Genomic DNA, 17,545 nt, shown 5'->3' on the forward strand with positions numbered 1-17,545 from the left:
CATACCTACACACTTGTTTTCAAAGTGTTCAGGTAAAAAAAAAAATTAGAAAAATTTTATATACCTGAACATTTTTTTCCAAAGTGTTCCGGTAACCAAAAAAAATTTACATATCAGAACACTTTTTTCCAAAGTGTTCCGGTAACCAAATTTTTTTCTTCGGGGTTTTAGTTTATATATGAGGGTAAATTCGTCCATTCAAAATTAATATTGGGGTGGATTGTTGGGGTAGAAAAAATTTTTTTCTCGATATTGTATTCTTGAATACTGTTGATCACACATACCAGCTAAGTCATATGGAATCCAATCCATAATGTGCGGTTTCAATCCATGTTTCAAATAATGTGTGGTTTCAATCCAATCCATAAAGTTTAAATCTTGCTAATAGAATTGTTCAGGTAGTAATATGGAATCCCAAAATGGAGAGCATGTTGCTTCTTCCAATTTGCTCAAAGCTCAAAGTCACGTATGGAATCACATTTTCAACTTCATAAATTCCATGTCACTTAAATGTGTTGTTGATTTAGGCATACCTGATATCATACACAATTATGGTAAACCTATGTCACTCTCAAAACTAATTTCTTCACTGCCAATTCATCCTTCAAAAAGACCATTTATCTATCGCTTAATGCGAATCATGACCCATTCAGGCTTTTTCTCTCAACAAAATGTTACAGCGAATGAGCTAGAAATTGAATATATGTTAACCGATGCATCAATATTACTACTTAAGGATAATCCAATGAGCGTGACACCATTCGTTCAAGCAATGCTCGATCCAGTTTTATCAAATCCGTGGCATCAGTTATCTACATGGTTTAAAAGTGATGATCCTACACCATTTAAAACTGCACATGGGATGTTGGTATGGGATTATGCGGCGCATGAGCCCAACTTTAACAACTTATTCAATGATGCAATGGCGAGTGATGCTCGATTGGTCACTAGTGTGGTGATTGAAAAATGCAAGGGAGTGTTCAATGGTTTGGAATCATTGGTTGATGTTGGAGGAGGCACAGGGACCATGGCAAAGGCACTTGCTAAATCATTCCCAAAAATGGAGTGCATTGTATTTGATCTACCACATGTTGTTGATGGCTTTCAAGGAAGTGAGAATCTAAAATATGTTGGTGGAGACATGTTTAAAGAAATTCCTCCAGCAGATGCCATTTTGTTGAAGGTAAATGTTACAATTTTATTTACATAATATATACTATATACTCATAAAAATGTTCAAATTTTATTTCATTTTATTTCTCTCTAAGTTTTTGTTATGATAATTTCAATGCTAAAGTTAAGGGCTATTTTGACGAGATAACTTGTTATACAAGTTTATGACAAATGCAGTGATAGTCATATATTTTTCTCCTTTTATCTCCTTCTAAGAATAGTTTATTTTGACGAAATTAATTAATTTATAAGTTTAACTTAACGGGTAGTATTGTCAAAATTGTTAGGTCGGACGTCATGACCGGGGTCGAACCCCGGTTCCTCCACTTTGTGTGTGTAAATCTTAAATAATTTTTCATTTCGTCTATGTTTCTTTCATAACCCAATTAAAGTTTGAATGAAATTGCAGTGGATATTGCATGACTGGAATGACGAGGAATGTGTGAAAATATTGAAGAAATGCAAGGAATCACTCAAACAGAAAGGCAAAGAAGGAAAGGTGATTATCATAGATATGGTGTTGGAGATTGACCATAAGGGAGATATTACTAAATCAACTGAAACACAACTCTTCTTTGATATGATGATGATGGTCTTAGTCACCGGAAAAGAGAGAAACGAAAAAGAATGGAGTAATTTGATTTACTCGGCAGGTTTTGGTGGATATAAGATAACTCCAATTTTAGGTTTAAGGTCTATGATTGAGATCTATCCCTAATAAATGAGTTTAAGTCTTAAGAGAGATGTACTAAAGGTGTAAAAGTGTATAGTAGTTTTACACCATCGATCAATAAAAACCAATCATATTGTCATGTAAACTTATATTATACTAATCATTTTTACATTATCGTCAAATATTCAACTGTTATTGGGCATCACCATAAAATCCAAATCTCATCTCACATATTTTCATATTTTACTACATTTGTTGCCAATCATATTTTTATTGTTTCTAATCTTTGATTTTCTAAAACTTTACTTTGTTTTTCTTAGCCCATGTGGATTAATACTCTTTTCATTACGACGATATGATAATTTTGTACGCTTGCGATGCTATCATAACTAAGAAAGCAAAGTTTCTTGATTAGTGATTTCTTCAGTATCACCTATTGACTATAAGAAGTGCTAGTCAAAAAAGGTTCGAGATTTGATGAAGATTGAGGTTTAGGTTCGAAGGTTTCTCCATTAGATTTAAGTCCTACTATAGCAGCCATAGCTAATAGAGTTATGGTTAAAATCCCATAACGGATGTGAAAAACACAACTTTTTTATCGGAAGAGTGTAGTTTTTACGTTATATTATCAAACAGGTGCAGTTTTTTAAATATTTACTAAAATGGTGTAAGTTGTCGTTTCCATGTATGACTTACACACCACTCTATTTTTTTTCTTCAGCTTATAAGCCACGACTTTGAGATTTTGCAATTTTTTAATGAAAGTTGTCACTGTCATTGACGACTTTCAAGTTTTTTATTTATTTTTAAAATAAATAGGTAAGTCGCATATATGAAGTACGATTTTTTTAGAGTATTGGGTATAACTACATCCATCTCGTTATGTATTCTAGTTGTATTTGGTATACCCCTATTATGTCTTTTCATATTACGATTAGGTTTTAATGTTGGACCCGAATATGAAGTCCAATACTCTTCGCTTCCAAGAAGATGAAGTTCATGCCTATAAACTTTATAGATGTAGTCCAGTGTGTAAATTTGGTCGATATAAACGCCACAATTAACATTGCAATAGTCACACGATGCAATCAGATGTGAACAAGCTGGAAAAAAATATAACTATTTTTCAAAAAAATAATAATAAAAAACTTGAAAGTCGTCAATGACAATGACGACTTTTATTAAAATATTGAAAAGCTCAAAGTCGTGGCTGCTTATAAGTTGAAAAAAAAAAATAGAGTGGTGTGTAAGTCGTACATGACAATGACGACTTACACCCTTTTGATAAATTTTTAAAAAACTGCACATGTTTAGTAATATTAGGTAAAAACTACACCCTTTTGGTAAAAAAAAGTCGAAAAACACAATTAATGGGATCCCAGAATAACAAAAAGCATAAAAGTTGAGGAAAATTGTAAGGACCTGTTGTGGTAGTAAAAGTGATCAAATTATAAATCCCAATTGTTTTCCAAAATACCCCTTTTGCGTGAAGTAACCGCTTAATCCAATTGCAATAAGCTAAACGAACAAGGCTAGTTTTAGATGGCATAGAATGAAATTGACGTGAAATGCCGTTAAGAAAATTGGTATCAATTGGATGTTGAGGGTCCGTTTAATGCGTAAGATAAAGAGACAGAATATGATAACATTATACTATTCTGTTTAAATCTACTGTTTGGTGCACCAATAGAAAATGATAAGTGTATTCGGTCACTATCATATCATATAACTATCCTATTTCTTATCATATTATGTCTCTATCCTATCTTTCAGCGCACCAAACGAGCCCTGAAAGGCTATATGGGGATAACTTCACCTTAATGGTGAATAAGTGAAGTATCTAGGATTCAAATCCCGACTCCTACGAATATAATGCGAGATAAGCTCACGAGATCGTTCGAAATGATACCTTTAATATGGTTCTAGAAGTTCAAAGGAGTTTTGCATAAAAATAACAGTACAAGTAAAAGAAAAACATTGGAAACAAGTTGCATTGGATTAAACTGAAAAAGTCATCGCAATAATATAGCCGGCAATTATGACAATATCATCGGATAAATGTTATAAAATTCCAACAACTGTTTAATTACGCCATTAACAATGACAGATTAAATTAGGCATATACTGAGTAATCAGTCAATTTAGTCCCTAAACTATCACTCTCTCACCAACTTAGTCCCTAAACTATTAAAAACAACTAAAAAGTCCTTAATCTATTTTTCATCCGTCAATTTAGTCCCTAAACTATCACTCTCTCACCAACTTAGTCCCTAAACTATTAAAAACTACTAAAAGGTCCCTAAACTATATTCACATCCTTCAATTTAGTCCCTCATAAACATCATTTTATGATTCCTAACAAATCTGTTATAATATCTCAAGGCACTTCTTAACACACAGCATGGATGAAAAAAGCTAGCTCCTACTAGTATTACCAATAACACAACCAGTCTGCAAAGATAATTCACCATACAAATACTTGGAATTTAATAAGACTTTGTTAGCATACTAAAACAGAAGAAAAGGAATAGAATGATAAAAAAAACTCCCAGACCCGCAAGAAACAAGAGATCACAGTATAAACTTCAAAGGGATAAAACAAAATCACAAACCCTTACAAATTTACAAAAGTGAGAACAAAAACAGACCTGATTTTAGCGTAGTCTCTAACAAGAAAAGTAAATGCTTTAGCTTGAGAAGCTTCCGGTCCAGTGGGACTATAAAACTCACTAGGATAAGCAATATTATTAAACCAGACAAAACAACAAGCTATAAAACCAAAAACGGTTGAATCATATCATTTTTTTTTTAATCTTTCAGTCAAAAAGTTGAATAAAAAAAATATTCTGTGTTAAAAAAAAAGAAACCGACAATTGCCACTTTTTTCATACTAAAGATCTCTTTTCGTTCTAAATGATTATTCTGAAAGAATGAATTGAGTTCGGCGACTAGAGGTTATATTTGCGTTGCGAGCAAAACGGTTGTTACCGGAGAGTGGAGTGGTTGGCGGCGAGCAGGGTGGTTGTTTTCGTCGAAGCACGTGGAAAAAGAAAGGGTGATGATATTTTAGGGTTTTATAGACAAGTTTACCGAGGACTAAATTGACGGATGAAAAATAGATTAGGGACATTTTAGTTGTTTTTAATAGTTTAGGGACTAAGTTGGTGAGAGAGTGATAGTTTAGGGACTAAATTGACGGATGAAAAATAGATTAGGGACCTTTTAGTTATTTTTAATAGTTTAGGGACTAAGTTGGTGAGAGAGTGATAGTTTAGGGACTAAATTGACTGATTACTCGGCATATACTAGTACTAGTCTATAATCACGTCTTATACGTAATCAAAACAAAGAATTATTACCAACAAAAAAAAGATGGGGCAGGTCTTTTCTAGTTTAATCAAAATTTTGGATTTGATATTTGACTTGGGGGTATGTAACAGTATTAAATTAAAAATTTTAGGGATAGTTTGCCATCTATTTTAGATCCGACAAAACTCGAGAAATTAATTTTTGCAATTGTGCGTTAAGACACTCAAATTAAAAAAAATAATAATAAATAAAGATATCTTGATGAAAGGTATACTAGTCTATAGTCACGTCTTATATAGTTAATTTGTTGACGTAAATAAACTATTTGACGACGTAAATCACTAAACTATTTGATGGGGTAATAAAAAATAAACATTTGTTGACGTAAATTATTAACTATTTGATTAAAAAGAATATTGACATCAACAATGAATTAGTCTAATTGGTAAGAGTTAAGTTTTGACTCATGCGTAAGAAAAAACTATGGTTGGAAGAAAAGAAAATTTAGTAATTGATTTAGCAACTGAATTTTTTAGAAGTTGAAAAATTGGAAGAGCCTAAAACTCTGTATGGTTCCAATTTTATCGGATGTCCTCGAGGGGACGGAAGAGCTAAACTTGTCACTAAATTTGTTCGTAAATGAATTTTTGACCGATTTATAATTATATAAAACATTATTTTATATGCCTTTTTTATTTTGTCCACATTTTTATATGCCTTTATAAGTTTTGTTGAGCCTTTTATTTATATGTCTTTCTAGTCTATACTCTATAGTCAAGTCTTTTTTTAGGGGTTAAGGCTAAATTTGTTGATAAATGAATTTTTGAGCAATTTATATAAAACATTTTTTTTATATGCCTTTTTGTTTGGTCCAGATTTTTATATGCCTTTTTAGTCTATAGTCAACTCTTTTTTTCTTTTTTTTCACAACTAGCCATATAATATATTGACCCAAAAATGTTAGGCTCATCCAAATCCATATATACTTCAAATCTTAGGCTCCTCAATCCTCAATCGATAAATAGCAAGTATGGAATCCCAAAATATAGAGCATGTTTCTTCTAATTTGCTCAAAGCTCAGAGCCACATATGGAATCACATTTTCAATTTCATAAATTCCATGTCACTTAAATGTGTTGTTGATTTAGGCATAGTAGATATTATACACAATCATGGAAAACCCATGCCACTTTCAAAACTCATTTCTTCACTATCAATCCATCCTACAAAAAACGACAATATCTATCGCTTGATGCGAATCATGACTCACTCTGGCTTCTTTTCTCAACAAAATATTACACTAGAGAATGAGCTAGAAATTGAGTATACGTTAACTGATGCATCTCGATTACTACTCAAGGATAACCCAATGAGTATGACACCATTCGTGCAAGCGATGCTCGATCCGGTTTTGACAAATCCGTGGCATCAATTGTCTACTTGGTTAAAAAACGACGATCCTACAACGTTTGAAACAACACACAAGATGCTAATGTGGGATTATGCTGCCCGTGACTCCAATTTTAACAACTTATTCAACGAGTCCATGGCAAGTGATGCTCGATTAGTGATCAATTTGTTGATCGAGAAGTATAGGGAAGTATTCATTGGATCAAAGTCATTGGTCGATGTTGGAGGAGGCACAGGGACCACGGCAAAGGCTCTTGCCAAATCATTCCCTCAATTAGAGTGTGTTGTGTTTGATCTCCCACATGTTGTCGCTGGCTTGCAAGGAAGTGATAATCTAAAATATGTTGGTGGAGACATGTTTAAAGAAATTCCTCCGGCAGATGCCATCTTGATGAAGGTAAATTGTTACAATTTTATTTATGGCTCTGTTTGGTAAAAATAAGCTATAAGCTAGCTGATAGCTGATAAGCTAGCTTATAGCTGAAAAGCTAGCTTATAGCTGATAGCTGATGGCTGGTAGCTGATGGCTGGTAGCTTATAGCTGAAAAGCTAGTAGAATAAAATTAAAGTGTTTGACAAATTTAGCTGTTGTAAGTACAAAATGACATAAAAATACATGGTTAGTGGGTAGTTTTTTTTTGGTAAGTGTTAGTGGGTAGTTATTATAATTTTTAAAAAATAAATAAATAAAATTAATGAGGGTAAATATGGAATAAAATGAAAAAGCTATAAGCTATAAGCTCATACGCTACTTGAAATAGCATCTCAAAAAACGCTATAGGCTCTGTTTGGTAACACAAATAAGCTAGCTTATAGCTTATTATATGAGCTTATAAGCTTGTTTCAAAAAATTAGAGGTGTTTGGTAACAAGCTTTTTGTACTAGCTTATAGCTTTTTTTCAGATGCTATTTCAAGTAGCATTTGAGCTTATAGCTTATAGCTTTTTACACTTTATTCCATTTTTACCCTTTAATTTAATAACTAACCACTATAAAAAATAAACTACCCACTATCAATTATGTAATTTTATATTTAATAACCACTTTAAAAGCTAATTTTACCAAACACTTTAATTTCAATAAGCTAGTTTTTCAGCTATCAGCTATAAGCTAGCTTTTCAGTTATCAGCTAGCTTATCAGCTATCAGCTAGCTTATAGCTTATTTTTACCAAACAGACCCATAAGCTAGTTAGAGAATCTCATTACCAAACACTTCACATTTTTATCAAACAAGCTTATAAGCTCGTCCAATAAGCTATAAGCTAGCTTATTGAACTTACCAAACAGAGTCTATATGTATATTACAATAATATTATTGTTGACGTTTGAGGTACGTTACTTAGTTATGTCGTTAATTTCCTCATCACAAAATTTAGTAAAGAAAGTAGACACGAACTGTTTTTACCTCTTAAGTTTTTGTTAGTGATAGAATATGTGTATATTTAGCAAATATTGATGTACAATTATTAGCATTAGTCACAAAATAATTGTATTCATAAGCCTTGATTAGCTTCCTAATATATAATTGTAAGACATGTATATTATACACATCAGGAATGCAATGAAAGGCATCGAAAACATTTTCCTATGACAATTCCTATAATTCCTATAATTATTATAGTTAGTGATTTAAATTTTGAAGTAAAAGACTATTTTAACTGGATAACTTTTAAAATAAGTTTTTGTCTATTTTTAAGGATGAGACTTATTCTTCTACCTCTTCATAATTTGGGAGTATTTATCCATCAACCAATAAAAATAAGCCACAAAAATAGATTTTCATGTAATACCCACAACTAATTAACCTGTAACCAATTTTTATTTCCCATGCATATGACATGTTCTTATTGGTTGATGAATAAATACCCTTAAATTATGAAGGGTAGTTTAGAAAAAACAATGTTTTAGGCATGTCATGTCATAAGCCACTAAGTTTGATCTAATGACAAAAGATTTGGACAATATGCATGAGATCCAAGATTCGATCCTCGTTGACATAATTGTAAAAAACAAAAAGGCATGTAATGTCATGATTATCTCCAAGTTGTTTGTTAGATTTGATGGAAATATGAAGGGAAAAAAAATGAAAAAATATAATTTGCTTATTGTTACACCCAAACCCGTTATTTAATTAACTCTGCCTTTATAAAATCTTTTTCGAAAATACGCAGCGGAAAAATTGAAAATCTGATTTATAAAGCGCTGGTTTGAATATCACAAACTCCATTCAAAGATAATACTAATACATTTATCTAGTAAAATATTCGAATGAACTAAAAACAAAACCTCACATCGAACGATGCGTTATTAGTTATACAAAACGGATACTTTTCAAATGAAAGCTTAAGACCAACAGAGTATGCTAAGAGGACTACATGCATATACATATAAAAACCCCTTTTTCCCGTATCTCAATCAGAGCAGAGCTTCTCCATTGCACTCGGACGAGGCTAACACATAACCTGTCAACCTGGACCCCCAAAGGTCCAGCAATTAACACAAAGCAGAGAGTTAGAAAACATAAACCTAAATATAAGTGAGAGTAGTATACTACACACTTCACACGCTATCATACATTTCTAACTCACGCACATACATCGTCAAATACGACTACCAATTAATCATTCATTTACAAACACACCAATCATATAGTTTCATGTCTTCTCGGACACTACCAAAGTGTTCATTTTATAGTCATGACGGACTCTACACTTGTTCATTTTATAGTCATGACGGACTCTACTCACATACCAAGTCATGGCAACAATTACAGTATTAAACAATTAGTAAATACCAAAGCTTAACACATACGGAAAACACATTACAATCCAATCAGATAATGTCACATGACAATTATCAAGTATATGCACATTTACCCTAATGCAATCTAATGCCATTTACTCATGTCATGTCCCCTAGACACAACTAATGCATGTGGTACCATTTCCACGTTGTTCAGATTTCAGTCATGACGGACTGTTCAGATTATAGTCATGTACAGACTGTTCAGATTATAGTCATGCACGGACTGTTCAGATTATAGTCATGCACGGACTGTTCAGATTATAGTCATGCACGGACTCTACATCAGTTTTACATCGTTGCTGGATGGTGTCAGTTTTAGATCATGCAGGATCATCATCAATACAGTTTTAAATCATGTCGGATCTCGGTTATCATCAACCATCTCACTCATAAAGAGGAGTCACACAGTTTTATATCATGTTTGGATATGGGCTCCAGATCTCGGATAACATAACCCCATCTTCGGCCACTTTTCATATACATAATCCATTTTCATCAATTATTGGAATTCACATGATTCCCATAACACAATTATTCATGAATGCATGATTACTTTTAAACACATCAAATACATGACGCTATCTAGCTCGAAGCTATTCATTCACTGATGCGGAAACACAATTCCAACATCTAACACATTAGGATAACACAATATCCTATCACTCAAATCATAATTATTCACATGATAATTATCTGCATAACCATTTTTATACACATAAAGTTTCATTTACACTTATGTCATAAAACACACATCATTTCCTTAACATTGCAAATTAATGCTAAAACATAAACATAGTCACTTGAACTACAAGTCATTGCATACGCGTGCGAATCATATAACGATTAACAATAAGCATTAACAACATCAACATGCATCAACAATCATGTAAGGATACCCTTAAACCATGATACAAGTGCCTAGATACACTTACAACCAAATAACAAAAGTTGCAGGTTCAGTACTATTCGCTAAGCGAAGCCGTAGCGAACAGGTAGCGAACTTATTCGCTAAGCGAAGCTCAGTTCGCTGTAGCGAACTACATCAGAGGATTACAGGTGCATGGCGAACAGGTAGCGAGCTTGTGGCGAACATGTTCGCTATAGCGAACTCCTGTTCGCTCAGCGAACTACACCAGAAAGAAAATATCTGTTCTTGAGTTATCTAAGGCGGTTTATCATTAAATCAACTCAAAAATTCATCTAGACATGTTATAAATTCTTATAAACAGCTAATTCAAACATATATGGTACTTATGAACATTAATTAACACTCACAAACACCCACATACATCACACTTACAAATTCATACCAATTTCTTGCATTTTAAGCAAGTTTAACAAAACATGCAAATTGTAACGACCCATTTTTCGTATTCGTATATTTTAATAAATGTATTTTTATTTATTAAATGGCTTTTATTATTTTAGTGGGCGACGAATAATTATTTAGCCGAACGTAAGTTATTAGACGCGAGAACCATTGTTTTGGGCTTATGGGCGTGAGAGGTAATGGGCCTAAGCCAATTGGGCTTGGTTCATGACCATGGGAAGTAGTATAAGTAGCAAGTCAAACATATGAATAGTATCATAAATTCATTTCTTTGAGTTTGAGTGAGTAGAAGCAAGATAGAGCAAGAGCTAGGGTTTGGCTAAGAGATTCACGAGCAAGAGAGGAGAGGAAAGGCTTGGATCATCATCTTTGCTTAAGGTAAGAGATTAGAATTCATGATTCTTGAGTGACAAGGAGGGGGGAGATTGTCTATGTCTCCGTTCCCGAACTCTCCCACTCAATTTCTTTTAGACTTTTGATTAAGCTTATGTATGTGAGTGTGATGTTCTTCATCATCACTTTGTATGTGTTAATCACTAGCTTGATTTCATGATAAATATGTATGTGTTTGGATCATGTTGAAAAAGTTTATAAAAGTTGCTTAAAACTCAAGAAATTGGCTTGATTTTGATTATTAGAGGTATTTGGATTTTTGGAAGGGATGATTAATGTTCCTTGATACCATATATGTTTGAAATGGTTGTTTATATGAATTTATAACATGTTTGGATGAATTTTTGAGTTGATTTGAGGTTAAACCGCCTTAGATAACTCAAGAACAGATATTTCTGGTGTAGTTCGCTACGGATTCGCTACGGATTCGCTTAGCGAATAAGTTCGCTACGGATTCGCTACGGATTCGCTTAGCGAATAAGTTCGCTACGGGTTCGCTATCTGTTCGCCATGTACCTGTAACCCTCTGATGTAGTTCGCTACCTGTTCGCTACAGCGAACGTGTTCGCTACGTGTTCGCTACGTGTTCGCTACGTGTTCGCTACGGGTTCGCTACGGATTCGCTCAGCGAACAGCACTGTGACAGCAACTTTTTGATAATTGTTTTAAGTGCAATTAGGCACTTGTAACATGGTTTAAGGGTATCCTTACATGTTTGTTGATACATGTTGATGTTGTTAATGCTTATTGTTAATCGTTATATGATTCGCACGCGTATGCAATGACTTGTAGTTCAAGTGACTATGTTTATGTTTTAACATTAATTTGCAATGTTAAGAGAATGATGTATGTTTTATGACATAAGTGTAAATGAAACCTTGTGTGTATAAAAATGAGTATACAGATAATTATCATGTGAATAATTATGAATTGAGTGATAGGATATTGTGTTATTCTAATGTGTTAGATGTCGGAATTGTGTTTCCGCATCAGTGAATGAATAGCTTCGAGCTAGATAGCGTCATGTATTTGATGTGTTTAAAAGTAATCATGCATTCATGATTGTATGTGAACATTGGAAACTTGGGTTCCAATAACGAAAATGGATTATGTGTCCATAATGAAGCCGAGGATCGGATTAGATGAATCCATGAGTCCAGAGCTGCTATCCAACAGGATATAAAACTGTTTTGGCTTATCCAAGGGAGATAAGATGGTTCGGTAAGTTCCGACATATCCAGCATGATATAAAACTGTTCTTGGTCCACCGTTGGTGTGACATCTTGGTACCACATGCATTTAGTTATGTCTAGGGATGGCATGACAGTGAATTAATTGGCATTAGATACCTTAGGGTAAATGCGCATATATTTGATAAGTGGTATGTGACATTATCTGGTCGAATTGTGTTGAACTTTATTAATTGATAATTGTTTAGTACAATGTTTTGGCGTGAGTTAGAATATGTATGATAGCTCGAAAGTGTAAGGCTTTTCTTATGCTCGTATGATATGCGATTATGTTTTTCTAACTCTCTGCTTTGTGTTATTTGCTGGACCTTTGGGGGTTCAGATATTCAGGCTGAGGATTGTGCCGACGTTTAGACTGCGGTTCTAGCGTGGTGTTGAAGTACCTTTTGGTGAGGAGACTTAGCATAGATTACTCCTCTTAGTACTAGCTTTTGACTAGAATTTGTAAATAGTAAATGCTCTGGTAATGTAACATCGAGTCGGGGTTTACGCTTGGATTTCATCGTATATCGGTGTTACCTTTTGATATGCTAGTTCTTGTATAAGTGACATCCTTAGGGATGAATTTGGCTTATGTATATATATATGTATATATATATGCATGCTTGGTTTGATTGGAATCCGCTGTTGCTTTTCATGTTAAATTTCATGATGCTCTGTGTGTATGCTTGTGTTTTAATTACCGCGTGGCACTCTGCCTTTACACTTGTTAAAAAGTTTTTAAAATTGCGTTTTTAAGGGTAGTATGGGTTAGGGTGTTACAATAGTGGTATCAGAGCAGGTCGGTTCGTGTGAACCAATTAGGACTTTTCTTTTCCCTGTATGAGCATGTGTAGGGAACACTGTTAGTACTTTCTAACGTCTAGTTGTGATTCGTTCAGGAATCATGGCTGCTGCGAGAACGAATGCTCAGATTGCGGAAGCTTTGGCCGCACTCACCAACATTGTGGTTAGAGATCATCAACCTGGAAGAGAGGTAGAGATGAGGTTGGAAAGGTTCATGAAGCAGAAACCGCCAACATTTACCGGAGGTTACAACCCGGATGGAGCTCACAAGTGGCTGGAGGAGCTTGAAATAATTTTTGAAGCAATGGATTGTTCCGAGGAAGGGAAGACAACCCTTGGGACATATGTGTTGCGTGAGGAAGCGAATGTGTGGTGGAAGAACGCCAAGTTGAGGCTAGGACCCGGTGGTATGGCTATACCATGGGCGAGGTTTAAAAGAGAATTTTTGGTTAAGTATTTTCCTGTGGATGTGAAGAATAAGAAGGTGGTGGAATTCATGGAACTGAAACAGGGGAATATGACGGTAGCTGACTATGCCGTCAAGTTTGAGACTTTGTGTGCGTTTAGTCCGCATTACAACACTATGGAAGCGGAGAACGACAAGTGCGTGAAGTTTGAAAGTGGTCTACGTCCAGACATTAAGCATATGATTGGATTTTCGCAGATAAGGGATTTTGCGACCCTTGTGAACAAAAGTAGGATCTGTGATGAAGATGGTAGAGCTAAGGTGAACTACTACAAGGCTGCTAATGACCGAAAAGGGAAAGGACAAGAGCGCGGAAAACCTTATGATAACCGCGGTAAAGGGAATACCAGTGGTGGTAAGAAGCCGGTAAATGGAAGTTGTTACAACTGTGGAGAAAGGGGTCATATGTCTTATGATTGCCCTAAGAAAGGAGATAGGTGTAAGAATTGTGGAAAGCTGGGCCACAAGACCGAAGTGTGTAGGACAAAAGTGGTGTGTTTCAACTGTGGTGAAGAAGGCCACAAGAGTCCGACTTGTAAGAAGCCCAAGAAGGTGATGGGCAAGGTGTTTGCTTTGAGTGGAGAGGATGCTAGCCTTGAGGACAATCTCATTAGAGGTACGTGTTTCATCTATGACACTCCTTTAATTGCGATTATAGATACGGGAGCGACGCATTCTTTTATTTCTTTGGATTGTGCGAAGCGTCTTAGTATTCCTTTAACGGATATGACGGGTAGGATGGAAATAGAAACTCCTGCTAATGGTTCAGTGATTACCCGACAAGTATGTCGTAACTGCCCCGTAACCATTTTTGGTAGGCATTTTGGTATGGATTTAGTGTGTATTCCACTTAGTGGTATGGATGTGATTTTTGGTATGAATTGGTTAATCTTCAACCGAATTCATATCAACTGTCGTGAGAAGGCCGTTGTTTTTCCGAAGCCGGAGGAGAACTTGCATTTGATGAGCGGGAAGGAAGTATCGGAAGCATTGAAAGAACATGCCGAGATGTTCATGATGTTTGCATCATTGAAACTCGAAGGAGGAGTTAAGATAGAAGAGTTACCGATCGTTTGTGAATTCCCAGATGTGTTTCCGGATGACATATCTGACGTGCCTCCAAAGCGAGAGGTAGAGTTTTCTATCGACCTAGTACCTGGAACTAGTCCGATATCGATGGCGCCGTATCGAATGTCAGCGTCAGAGTTGAATGAATTGAAGAAGCAACTTGAAGAGCTGCTTGAGAAGAGGTTTGTTCGACCGAGTGTTTCGCCATGGGGAGCGCCGGTGTTGCTTGTGAAGAAGAAAGATGGGAGCATGAGATTATGTATAGACTATCGTCAGTTGAACAAAGTGACGATTAAGAATAAATATCCACTTCCGAGGATAGATGATTTGATGGATCAACTAGTTGGAGCTTGTGTGTTTAGTAAGATCGATTTGAGATCTGGATGAAGTAGCAAAGTTTTTCACAAGAAAGGGGGGTTTGAATTGTGAACCTTTAAAAATTGTCCTTTTAAAAAATTAGATATCAAAACATATGTTAGAATGAAATAGTATAAGTTAAGAGAATGATCTTAGAACGATCTCTGAGCTGCAAACAAAACAATAAGTGATTTGTGTGTGTTTGTGTTTGCATAAAATTAATATGAGTTTAAGGGAGAGAAGAGACACAATAATTTTATCCTGGTTCACCCCTTAATAGTATGGGCTACTCCAGTCCCCACGCTCCTGTGAGATTGTCCACTAAGAGATTCTACCGATCTCAAGATACACTTCTTCTTTGATCTAATCCAAGATCACAATCTTCCAAGCTTCACTTGCTTGATCTACCTGAGTCTTTCCTAGACTTTATGAGGTGTCACTCAATCAATAGTTACGTATTGACTTGAGCCAATCTTTACAATTTGATAATGGTTTGGATCTTAAAGCTTTTTCACTCAAACTAAGTTGAAAAGCTAGTTACAATAAAATCTCTCTTTGTTCACTCAAAAATGGATACTGATCCTAATATGAAATTACAATATATGGAGTGAAAGAGATCTTCAAAGAAGAGCTTGAAAAACTTGTATCACAAAGACAAGTAGATTGATTGTTGTAAATTAAACTCTTGCTCTTCAATGTTGCCAAAGCCTTCCTTTTATAGTTGAACCTTGAGTCTTCAGTTCCTTGGTCCCAAAGGAAGTTCTCCAACGGCTAGTTGATTCAAAATAGACAGCTCATGTTGAATTGTTAAGTGGATAAGCTCAAACTGATCTTTCTCAGAACGTTCTCCCTGCTGTTCTTCATATTTTCACTTTAAAGGGCCAAAATGACAGCTTGCAATGGGCTGTAGATAGTTGTTCATTGCTTCCTCACCAAGTATATCCGTTATAGACCATTTAGGCACGTTTTGGCCAGCTGTAGATGAGCTTGCAACTTCAAAAGCAAAGGACAGTCATTCTCAGCATCATTCTGAGATCGTTCTCTAATCTGGGCGAATTTTGCACTTGATCTTCAAATGGAGAATGATGCAGACCTGTGGCCAGCTGTAGTGTGAAGGTAATGCAGCTGTGATGTCCTTGCATAACTATTCACTTGTCCTTTCCATGTACTTCCTTTTCTTGATTAAAAATTAATCTCTTGGAGAATGTTCATTAAATAATGACATTGAAGGTACATGACAACTATGAGTTGAATGTGTGTTGTCTCATCCTTATTGGTCTATGTAATTCTTGTCCAAACACTCTTGATACACCTGATTAGATGATGCCTTGAGAATTTATCATGTTGCACATGCTTGATCATTAACTTTGTCCAAAGAGGAAAGTCACTTTTTCTTCCAATTATTCCTTGCCTTAATTGTTCATGAACTGTTGTGATCTTGTGAGTTAAAATCAAGATAAAAGTGCTTCTTTGTCTTGTATATGGTTGACTTAATGAAATAAGTGCTTTTGCATTTATTCTTGTTCATGAGGAGAATGTTGCACTTAAACCAGAGATCATTCTCAGACTGATCCTGAAGCTTCTCTTTTTGCCAAAACATAATGAATATCATTGAGATTAGAAGCTTAATTGTTCCTGACTAATTAAAACACTCAAGAGCACTTGTTAGATAACAATGAGATCAGAATTACATTTAAAATATAATTAAGATGTTTGTTATCTTTAAAACATCAAATTGGGATTTTGCATTTTGCCTCAACAATCTCCCCCTTTTTGATGATGACAAACTTCTTGAATTATGTTTTAAAAATGGGATTCTGATATAATCAATTTAGTAAACACAAATAAATTGTTTAGTGTTTTAATTTTCAAGCTCCCCCTCAATTCAAGCATCCAATTTTCATAATTGCATAAGCATAAAGAATTGAGCAAAAACACATAATATGAATCAAAATAGATTTCATTAATCATCAAGCTCACAAAGTGAGAATCCAACATGATTTCTAGTTCATGATTAACACATAATGATTCAAGCAAAAGATAAAACACAAATCCTAGTTTAGAAAATAACAACATAGTAGGAGAAGTTCTTATAGCAGCAAAAGGAACTTCCCAAAATATCTAATCCTCTAAACAGGTAAATTAAAACATGATTAAGCATTCAAAAAGACAAGTTCAATCTCCCCCTCATTTTCTCAAATCATTCTCCCCCTTTGTCATCATTGAAAAGGGTAGAAAAAAGAGGGTTGCAGCAGAAGTTTATTCAGGAATGGTGGGGCTGGAATCATCAGAGGATGTGGAGTTTTCAGGTTGTGGGAATGGCTCAACAGGTGGTGGTGGATTTGGAGGAGGTGGAACAATCTGAAGAGGAGTACAAACACACTCATTCAACCAGTTTCTCATGATCTGAAACTCAAGCATAATATACATTAACATGTCATTTTGCATTGACATGCCTCTCATTAGCTGAGTTAAATCCTTTCTCATCTGAGACATTCTCTTTTCAAGCTTGGTACGTTTGGGA

General features: G+C 34.9%; 2 protein-coding genes across 3 annotated transcripts in view; both read left to right on the forward strand.

Moving 5' to 3' along the window:
- The first annotated feature begins 406 nt into the window (after window positions 1-406).
- On the forward strand, window positions 407-2,042 carry LOC123923249 (trans-resveratrol di-O-methyltransferase-like). Its single transcript, XM_045975934.1, has 2 exons — window positions 407-1,183; window positions 1,583-2,042. The coding sequence occupies exons 1-2, from the start codon at window positions 407-409 to the stop codon at window positions 1,889-1,891; spliced, it is 1,086 nt and encodes a 361-aa protein (XP_045831890.1). The 3' UTR covers window positions 1,892-2,042.
- A 4,073-nt stretch (window positions 2,043-6,115) lies between these two features.
- The window catches only part of LOC123881397 (trans-resveratrol di-O-methyltransferase-like), a 32,904-nt gene continuing 21,474 nt past the window's right edge, over window positions 6,116-17,545 (forward strand). Inside the window, exon 1 of one of the 2 annotated variants that reach the window (XM_045930081.1) lies at window positions 6,116-6,962. In XM_045930081.1, coding sequence (XP_045786037.1) covers window positions 6,186-6,962 — 777 coding nt within the window. In that variant the 5' untranslated portion in view covers window positions 6,116-6,185. The remainder of the gene's footprint in view (window positions 6,963-17,545) is intronic. The other variant, XM_045930079.1, reaches the window with a different exon arrangement.

The sequence above is a fragment of the Trifolium pratense genome, linkage group LG4 (assembly GCF_020283565.1).
Source record: "Trifolium pratense cultivar HEN17-A07 linkage group LG4, ARS_RC_1.1, whole genome shotgun sequence".
Classification (NCBI taxonomy): domain Eukaryota; kingdom Viridiplantae; phylum Streptophyta; class Magnoliopsida; order Fabales; family Fabaceae; genus Trifolium; species Trifolium pratense.

Excerpts from the sequence above, each read along its gene's own strand:
- LOC123923249 (XM_045975934.1), top strand. The coding sequence starts at position 407 with ATGGAATCCCAAAATGGAGAGCATGTTGCTTCTTCCAATTTGCTCAAA. Across the intron at positions 1,184-1,582 it reads CAGATGCCATTTTGTTGAAG|TGGATATTGCATGACTGGAA; the intron begins GTAAATGTTACA and ends ATGAAATTGCAG.